The sequence below is a fragment of the Stegastes partitus genome, unplaced genomic scaffold (assembly GCF_000690725.1).
Source record: "Stegastes partitus isolate 25-593 unplaced genomic scaffold, Stegastes_partitus-1.0.2 Scaffold783, whole genome shotgun sequence".
Taxonomy (NCBI): domain Eukaryota; kingdom Metazoa; phylum Chordata; class Actinopteri; family Pomacentridae; genus Stegastes; species Stegastes partitus.
In genome coordinates this window covers 383,660-393,694 of record NW_007578514.1, presented here as the reverse complement: position 1 = coordinate 393,694, position 10,035 = coordinate 383,660, and the positions used below count along the sequence as shown (strand labels likewise).

At 49.7% G+C, this 10,035-nt stretch overlaps 1 protein-coding gene across 1 annotated transcript in view; it reads right to left on the bottom strand.

Annotated features, from left to right (window-relative positions):
- The window catches only part of plekhg4 (pleckstrin homology domain containing, family G (with RhoGef domain) member 4), a 52,258-nt gene that overhangs the window by 6,721 nt on the left and 35,502 nt on the right, over nucleotides 1-10,035 (bottom strand). Inside the window, exons 15-22 of the mRNA XM_008292084.1 lie at nucleotides 8,074-8,343; nucleotides 7,365-7,535; nucleotides 7,114-7,294; nucleotides 6,925-7,041; nucleotides 6,278-6,419; nucleotides 6,100-6,200; nucleotides 5,383-5,564; nucleotides 5,067-5,128 (exon numbers count right to left, since the gene is read on the bottom strand). Of these exons, the coding sequence (XP_008290306.1) occupies nucleotides 5,090-5,128; nucleotides 5,383-5,564; nucleotides 6,100-6,200; nucleotides 6,278-6,419; nucleotides 6,925-7,041; nucleotides 7,114-7,294; nucleotides 7,365-7,535; nucleotides 8,074-8,343 (1,203 nt within the window). The 3' untranslated portion in view covers nucleotides 5,067-5,089. The remainder of the gene's footprint in view (nucleotides 1-5,066; nucleotides 5,129-5,382; nucleotides 5,565-6,099; nucleotides 6,201-6,277; nucleotides 6,420-6,924; nucleotides 7,042-7,113; nucleotides 7,295-7,364; nucleotides 7,536-8,073; nucleotides 8,344-10,035) is intronic.

Genomic DNA, 10,035 nt, shown 5'->3' with positions numbered 1-10,035 from the left:
TGTTGTGTAGCTGTGTGTTGTTGTGTAGCTGTGTGTTGTTGTGTAGCTGTGTGTTGTGTAGCTGTGTGTTGTTGTGTAGCTGTGTGTTGTTGTAGCTGTGGTTGTTGTGTAGCTGTGTGTTGTCGTGTAGCTGTGTGTTGTCGTACGTGTCTCAGGAAGCAGTGTGCGGCCCTCAGCGGGTGCTTCCAGCAGGCCTCCAGTTCTCGGAGGAAGAACTGACTGTGGAAGTCCAGCAGCTTCTCCAGGTTCCCAAAGACCACAGAGCGCTTCCCCCGGAGGTCCTGGGGCAGGTCGGCCCGGTCCATCTCGGGGAAGTAGTGGTGGATGATGTAGCGCAGGGAGCGGACATACTCACGCTCCGTGGTCACCATCTCCTCCACGATGTGACGCAGCTTGCTGCACCAACACAACACATGATGCTGAACCTTTCTGGGCTTCACATGAAAGCTACAGGCTAGCTACATGCTACATGTTAGCATAGCAACCATGGGGTCAGTCTGTCAACAACAACATCATTTACAGCTGTTATGTAGAGCCATGATCAGTGTGTGTACTGTTTTAATAAGATCAGTCTAAACTGTGTGATTGCACCTTCTTCATTGAGAATCTTGACAGAAACAAAGAAACTGTCCTGACCACCCACCTTCCTCGTGGTCGCGGGTCTGCGGGGGTCCCAGGGGTTCTGGGGGTCCCAGGGCTGCGCGGTCCTGTCCCTGCCCAGCTGTGAGCAGGCGTCCTGGGGCAGAGCGTGTGGTCGGCCGCCTCGGTGCTGCTCACCTCCAGGCCGCGGATGAACACGCCGGTGTTTCCGCGGCGCACCGGCTCGCTGAGGGCCCGAGGACACGGGCCAAAACGCAACGCCTCGGGGGTGGAGGGCCCGTCGAAGCTCTGCGTCTTCCTCAGCTGCTGCCGCCGACAGGACAAGATGGAGGACGAGTGGAGGCGGGGCAGGCTGGGGCTGGAGGAGCACACCTCCACCCGCTCAGATGACTCCTCTGAGGAGGAGGAGCTGCGGAACAGACGCTGCAGGAGGGGCGTGTGCTGGGGGGTGGGAGGGGAGGCGGAGCTACAAGGTGAGGAGGTGAGCGGGAACGGGGGGGCGGAGCTACGAGGAGGCGAAGGGGTGTCCTCCTCCAGGGGGCAGGAGGAAGACAAAGAGCTCTCTCGGACTCCCCACAGTCCTGACAGACTCTTCCTGGAGGAGGCGGAGCTCCAGCTGAGGGTGGAGTCAGAGCGGCGCCTGTGGGTGGAGTCTCGCGCCCTGAGCGCCGCCTCCATCTTCCTGTCGAACATCTTCTTGGTCTCCTGACACTTCGACCAGGCGAAGCTCCACTGACGGAGGCCCCGCTCGCCCCGCAGCTCGCCCGCTGCTGCCTTCATCTCCTGGAAGCGGCTGTCTGGGATTGGTGGGTGCTGACGGTGGTAGTCCTCCAGGCAGCCAATCACAGCCTGGCATTTGTCTGGCAGCGTGCACTCCTCCATGCTGATCCCGGCTAGCTGACGCATACCCTCCAACGCCCAGCCATACGCCTGCAGAGAGAGAGAGAGAGATCACATGGTGTCAGAGGGGGCGTGGCCTCACTGTGCACTGACAGGAAGTGACCATAAAACTGTTGATTGGTGGGACTTCTGATGCCTGCAGCATTTCAACAGACCAAATTCCAGATCTTTGTAAAGTCATAAACAACACTGACCAAAAATTTGCCAGAAACTATAAAAAAAACACAAAGAATCATCAGATCTTCCATTTTCTGATGTTCTGTGAACTCATCATCTGTGACGTTCAGTTTCAACAAAAATTGTGAAAATCACTTTAATCTACAAGCGTCATTTTAAAATCATCAAAAATAAACTGTTTGCAGCAGAATCTGTAAGAAACTAAAACCTCCTGGTTCCACCTGATCCTCACTGAGTGACTCAGCTGGACAGGCTGAGAGCTGAGACGGTTCTGATCCAATTAATCTGCAGATGATTCACATTCACAAGAACAGCAGCTCTATAACGGTGACTGACAGCAGCATCTAAAAACAACGTCTGCAGTGAGCTCAGACCAACAGGAGGCGCTGCAGAGCTGGACGAGGCTGAAGACGGAAACACATACGGCACCGAGGTTGTAGTCAGGGCGCGCTGAAGTGTGTTCATGTGTGTGTGTTTGCGTGTGTTTATGTGTGTGTTCATTTGTGTGTGTGTTTATGTGTGTGTTCATGTGTGTGTGTGTGTGTGAGTAGGCGCCATAAAGGAGCCGACCGCCGACCTCCTCTTTGTTCAGCTCTGGTGGGGGAGGAGACGTAGTAGATGAAAGAATAGAGGCCTCCTGGATCTACTGATCGACTGAAGGAGTCTTAAACTCCTGATTGAGAACACACACACTCACGTAGACACAAACAGACACACAGACACAGACACACACACACTCACGTAGACACACAGACACACACATAGACACACACACACATCAGTGTCATCAGTCAGCTCTGCTGTGGGGACAAACCAGCTGCAGTGACAGTGAGTGAGCAGCAGGTGGCGCTCTGTTGACCCATTAAATGAGTTGTATTCCTCTGATAACAGTTTATATGTCAGATGCATAAAACCAAACCAAGTCATGGGAACAACAGAGAGATGTGCAGCATGCAGGAATGTGAAATGTGTAAAAGATGAAACCATATTACAGCTGTGCATTAATGTTACTGAGTCAGTGTGTCACAGACCAGCTGCAGTACCTGGTTGTTCCACCAGGTGGAGCCTCTTCCTGTTTAGTCCTGTAGAGACCAGAGGAGGCGTCTACAGACTACAGCTCCTGGTGGCAGCAGAGAGCATTGTGGGAGTTTGGCAGCACCGGGACCATGACAGAGACTCTGAGGAGGTTCAGGACCTCCAAGCAGAGCTCTTTAGTTAAAGATGACATGAAATCTTAAAGATCATCCTGATAACTGAGGTGGAGGTCACATGTGCTCCACTCAGTAATCAGTTATTGATTGACAGCATTGCCAGCTACCAACAACAACACTGTTTAAGATGTGCGTCCCTAACTGACACTTAAAGTTCTCTCTGCTAATGCTGCCATCTCAGGTGTGTGTGACAGGTTACCTGGTCATGTTTGAACTTGTGATGAATCAGTTGTATTTGTAGAGAAACTGAGATTAACTAACTCAAACATTTACCTGTTCAGGTGGAAGCTATGACTCACTGCATCCACCTCCAACAAGCCTCCATTCATCCCTAACGACAGGACAAGACTCAACAGGCAGACAGAGTTCAGCACACAGCAGCAAAACCGGCTCCAGTCTGAAAGGTCAAAGAACAAACCGGTCCAGAGCTGCTGCCGGTCCAGATGACTCAGGAACACGCTGCTGCGCCGTCTCAGGCTACCAATCTGTTGGTTAGCTCTGGATAATGTTTGGGCTCAATTTAGAGAATGTAATGTTTTCACACTTGTGCATTTCTCTGTTTTCACCTTTAAAAACACAAAACAATAAGAAGAACCTAAAACCCCCGAGAGGCCATTTTCATGGCTCAGTTTCTCCAGAAAGAAGTCCAGAAGTGTGCTGAGAACACGACAGAATAGTTTCCATCAGATCAGAATGACTGAATGGAGTCTGATTATTGGTCCTCTCTTGATGCTTCCCAGGTCCTTCCTCCTTAGTCTTCATCACCTGATACTGAAAATGACCCAATAACTGACCAGCTGATGGCGCTGTAACAGACTCTGTTACCGTGCTAGGCTAACGCTAACACTAAGACACAACAGACTCATCTCTGCAGAGACACAACTTGCAAAACCTAAACAAGGAGCACAAACATCAACACAAACCAGGACGTTAACTGCTTTCACAGTGGCTAATGCTATGCTAACGGCTAGCAGCTAAGTTAGCAGGCAGCTACAGATTAAACAGAGTCTGAAACAATAACTTACACAGCTTTAAGATCTGGACCTTAGTGGGAAATAAAAGGGAAAGATTCAGAAGACAGGAGAACAGCAGACGGAACTGTGATTGATCTTGATCGATCGATCAGTGAACAGGAGGATATCATAGGGTCACGTGATGCTCTGATCACTTTTATTTCACTAAACATACATTCAGTCACAGTAACCATGAATATAATAATCCACTTCCTAGTGATGGACTGGCTTCAGTTTATATTGATTACCAGTAATCAGCCCTCAACAAGCCTGACTGATGGATCCATACTCCAGCTGAATGATACAACTTAGACGGTCTGTATTTAGCAGAACTCTGGACATGGAACCCAGAGGAACCGGAGGTTCTGATCCAGGATGTAAAGCAGCAGTGGTGAGGCTTCACAGAGAAACCTCTTAACGACTGCTGAAGACCCTTCTGCTGTTGTGTTTCATCTTCTATCATTTTACTGACGTTTAATCAGTTTTACTGCCTTTCATGCTCCTGCTTTTAGTCTTGCAGCACTTTGGTTCAGCTCCTGGTGCTTTATACGAATACACCTGACTTCAGACATCTGGTCTGAGACGCAGGAGGGAAACTGATCCTGAGTTCTTTGTCAGAAGTCCAGTTTCTGCACCACAGTAACTTCTGAGAGCAGACGCTGGTGAATGTGTGCTGACAGTCTGTTTGGCTGCAGGCTATGAGGTCTGACACACTTAAAGACGAGCTGCGCCTTTCTGGGACAGTCCTGATCTGATTGGTCGGCATGGTGGATCCATGTGGATCTGCTGGGTCAGCGCTCCTCAGACCGATTAGCTGTTGATGAGTCCTGATGGCTGCAGCCGCTCGCTTCCCACAAACTGACCCACATTAGAGAGTTCAGTCAGAAGGAGGAACTTCAACCCCTGAACCCTGAAACCCACCGCTAGTCTGACAGGCCGCTTATAAAGAGTCCGCCAGACGCTGCAAGAACAGAAAGAACCACGAATGTTCTACTTTCCAACAGTCTTTAAACACATCATGACTGATGTGATGCTCCATCAGGAAAACTAAACAAATCAGAGCTCAGTTGGCACTAAACAGATCCTGTAGCACCAGAACCTCCCTCCTCCTGGTTCTGATCCTGTAGAACCAGAACCTNAGATGATTGGAGGTCATGTGACTCACAGTTCATCCTGCCGGTCAGCTGATCAGACGACGGTGGCCGGACTGATGACGGCTGCTGCTTTCTGAGGACAAACAGAACATTGATCAGTCAGCTGATACATCTGATCAATTCAGCCAATTGATCTGATCACTGCCACTTCTGTAACCACAGATCGCTAATCAATCAAATGATCAGACAAAATAAGACAAACACTTATCAGAAGATCCGTTCACTGATCGATCGATAACTGCTGACCTGAACCCTTATTGATCACTGATCAGGTTTAACCTCAAACACAACAGCTGAGTCTGAACTTACAGGTGATGATGAACGTACAGGTGAGGTGTACTGGCTGCTGATTCGCTGCTTGCTGGAGGAGGACGAGTGGGAGGCGGAGTTCTGGCAGTGTGGGCGGGGCTCCTCCTGCAGCCCCTCCTGCAGGTGTGAGGAGACGCAGCCGCTGTCGGAGCCAGTGGATCCAGACAGGCATCGGGACGACGAGCCAGAACTCTCTGTGGCTGCAGAACAGAACCAGAACCATTAAAACCAGCTCATTTCCAGGTGCATCATGGGAAATGTAGGCGGCAGAGTTTCTGGACTCATTCGGATCAGCTGATTACATGAATAGTCTTTTAATGAACGGATTAATGAAATGTTCTGCTGTGACGGCGATACAGCGGCTCGGTCCTGGATCGGACCTGTACCAGCGACCCAGAACTGAGTCTGTGACGATAAACAGCAACTTCTTTACAGGACAAATGTTCAACCTGCTCAGTCTGAATCAGAACTTATTGCTGCATTAGGTAAGAAAACTGTTCAGCTTTACGTTGAGCAATCTGCAGTATTTCATTATGGACATGAGTTCTTCTTACGGTTCTGTTCTGTTCTGCTGTCAGTCGTGTTCTTGTATCTTCTCTGATTCACTGCATGTATTCTCACGTTGTGTAACAAAGTTTTGTCTCATGATAAAAAGCCTCCAAAGTTACACGCGGATCAGGAGGCGGAGCTAAAGACTGACATCACTCCATCTCCGCGGTAACGAGTGTTACGTACTCATTGAGGGCTGGCTGCTGGTCTCGTGTTCCTGTTCGTCCTCCTCGATACACAAAGCGCTGAAGGTGTTCTGAGCGGCCGGAGGGGAGGGCAGCGTCTGACTGCAGAAGGACAAACAGTCAGAACACACCTGAGCAGCTTCACCTGCAGCAGCAGCAGCAGCACAGGTGAGTCCTACCTGTACATGTGCAGGTTGAGCGGCCCCAGCAGGCTGGACGAAGACGGTCCTGATGCTGCCGAGTCCGACGTCACCGCTCCTCGCTTGAAGGGGTTCGAGTGGTCGAAGACGGAGACGGCGATGGAGGCTCGAGTTCTGGCACCTGGACGGGAAAACAGGAATATTTAAAATGGTCAAGACACGAGGATACATCCCATAATACTGATGAAATACACAGAAACTAGGTCCAGGGTTCAGACTGAGACACCTGGATGGATGTAGAACTGATCTGGTGTCAGGTTCTAGCAGAACCCAGATGTGTTTTTCCTCCTGCATGTCATGTGTCTATCTGCTGTACTGATGAAGTTCTGAGGCTCAGAAATGATGGAAACAGTCCATTAAAGTGATCGATGTGGACCCTCCTCTGTGGACTTGAAGGACCTGGACCTCTGGAACATTCACAGTCTGAAGGTAGAACTCTGGTCAGTGGATAAAGGTGCTGCAGATACAGAACCAGATGTTCTGAGGAGGTTCTGGAGGGTTGATCTTAAATAGAACGACCTCAGTGTGAAGCTTTAATCTCACATATATAAATGATGAAGACACAAAGAGGATGGAACAGAACATGCTGCGACCCAGTTGGACCTGGCACATTAACGGAGCATCACCTCGGCTCTTCATGATGTAGTGGACCGCCCGGTCGCTGATGGCGGCGTCGCTCGGCTGGATGTCCAGAAACGGTTTGTTTCCGACGCCCATGGACACCATCTCCTTCAGACGCATCTCTGCCAGCACAAACACAGCAGGTGAGCTTCAGAGCGGCGCTGCAGCAGCAAACTCTGTGTGTGGTTCTGTACCTTTGTTCCTGGTGGCCTGGGTCCAGAGGATCCGGGCGATGTCGCTGGTCCAGGCGTGTTTCACGTCTGCTGAAGACGCCTGAAGGGTGAAGGTCTGATTCTTGGACGTCCTCCTCCTGAACCAGATCTCAAACCTCAGCCCGCTGTCACCCGTCGACTCCGTCAGACCCACATCGGCCGTCTGAAGGCGACAGGGAAACGTCAGAACTGGCCTCTGCTCAGAATGGACCGGACCGGCTCACTGTGCTTACCTTGAAGGAGTGTTTGTAGATGAACACGTCCAGACCGCCATCCATCTTCTTGGGTTTGCTGAAGAGGACGAGCTCCTCGAAAAGGAAGATGTGACGCTGACATTTCCTCCGGCCGCTGCAGACCGTGAACTCGTCCTGCCGGATTAGCTGACCCTGTTCCTTCAGGTTCACCTGCAGAACCAGCAGAGGGGATGTCACGGATCAAGCTGCAGTGACTATGATTCACCTCAGGGATCAGATGTTGACCTGGTGCTGACTGAGCCCACTGAGGATTTACCAGCAGACCAATGACTGTTGAACGGTACTGTTTAGGGACTTGACCAGTTAAAGTGTGGAAACATCTGATCAGCAGGGTCATGACATGAACACCTCAGCTCTTCTCCACTGGCTGATAAAGCTTCACCGGTCTGATCATCGTCCTCCAGGTTCAGAGACACACTAGCCTCTGTCATGGTGCCGTGCTAGCTAACCTCCCACCATACAGGAGCAGCTGTAGTTTTAACTGTGCCTAGAGACAGGTTTACTGTTAGAGGATGGGTTCAGGTGTTTTACATGTTTACAGGTTGGAGTTGTGTAAAATCCTGACTTCAGTTCTGTTCTGATGCTAGCTGCCGGCCCACAGGTCTGAATGGAGCGCTGGCTAAAGCCGAGCAGCAGGACTGAAGCTTCACTGTGGTGGAGATCAGAGCTCAGTGACTCATTAACTCACGTCACAGTCTCGGATGGCGTCCATGGCCAGCAGGTCGTTGCCGTGGCGAAGCTGGAACTTGACCATGTTGGTAGCGGCTTGCAGTGCGATAAGCTCCGCCTCCTGGGCCACGCCCACCTCCTTCATGAGGTCAGACAGCAGCAGAGCATATTTACTCATTCTCTGGATGGGCTTCAGCAGGTACGACGACAGGTCCATCTTATCGCCCAGCTCCAGCTGCTTCCTCTGCAGGGGAGGCAGGTGAGACACAGGTGAGACACAGGTGAGACACAGGTGAGACACAGGTGAGACACAGGTGAGACACAGTCATGTCAGTAGACTTTAGTTCACATTATAAATGCTGCAGAATCTCACTGTTCAGTGAGCGGTTCCACTAACGGATCCTTTCAGTCTTTCTGGTTCTACTGTGGATCCAACAGTTTCATGTGAGAGACCAGAACAATGGAGGTCTTCTAACAACTTGTTTAACTGTAAACTAACTTGTATAATTCATCCTACATCCACCCAACCGGTGGAGGCAGATGGCCGTCCCTCNTGGTGGAACATCTTCCTACAGCTGATGAGCAGAGAACAGAGTCATACTGTACAGAAGACAGTTGTGGGTTTTCTCGCTGTCTTATCTTCAGTGAAAAACTGTAGTTATGAGTGAGATCTGAAGAACTCCTAGCTTGGTTTTATTCTGAAGGATCCACCAGAGGGAGGGAGGAGCTCTGACTTCTTTCTAATGATAATTAGCATTGATAAACTGAGAAGCTATTTTCAGGATTCAATACGTCCAGAAATAAAACTCCAGCAGCCGTGAAATGTGAGACTCGGACAGAACAGTTCCACCAGAACCACTGACTGGTTCCAGCAGGACACAGTTTCATTGTTGGACCTTAAAAATGGAAGAAAGTGCAAAAATGTTTAAAAAAGGGTGTACCGTGGCTGCAGAAAGTTCCTGTAAGTCTCCATATATCTAGTATGGATGGATGGATCACCAGAGCCACATGGCCCAAAGAACACATGAGTAAAGTGAAGTGACTCCAAGACAGAGGAGGAACGCAGCAACTGAAGTGAGTCAGACTGACCCAACAGGGAGGAAGAGGGAATGAAAACCTGGAGCAGAGGTCTGGAGGAGGACTGGACCAAACATGACGCTGTGGTCTGAGGACAGAACCTCTGCACGACTCCAGACTGAACCACAGAGGAGATAAAAGGTCTGCAGCTCCAAACACTGAGTCACTCTGAGTTTAAAACTGCTGCTGATGTCAACAAGCTGCACCACCTCATCACTGGTTCAGCTCTAAACACTAACTGGGTCGGTTCAAATAAATCAGCTACATCTGATCCAAGTTCCTCCAGAACCTCCTCAGAACATCTGGTTCTGTATCTGCAGTAACTTCATCGAATGACCAGAGTTCTACCTTCAGACTGTGAATGTTCCAGAGTTCCAGGTCCTTGATCCGTAGAGGAGGGTCCAGTTTGATCACTTTAATGGACTCTTTCATTCTGTCTCAGGCTCATGTCAGCATGTGTGATGGTGGTTGGTCAGAACAAGTTCTAGACGATAGAAGGACCGGTGTACCTCCAGAACACACCAGGACCATCTACAGACTATGTGGTGAATACTTGTCTAACATAAGCAGGTAAAACTTAGCATGGATTCATGAAATACGCTGAAGTTACTGTAGATGATCAACACCAGCTGCTTCTGAGGACGTCAGGCACAAAGTTATAGAAACAAAACCAAGCAGTTTGTTTCTGGTTCCCATCAGCAGCAGGTTTAAGCTCTGGATCTGTTTCTGTCATCAGAACTCAGACTAAAGTCGGGATCCGTTAACGATCTCATACTGAACCAACGTTCAATCCTCCTGGTCGCCAACATCTAGTGGTTAAATATTGTCTTTATAATACACTGCTGACTGTATGAACAGAATAAATATGACTTTACAGAAAATCGTGTAGAGATTTGTGAGTATT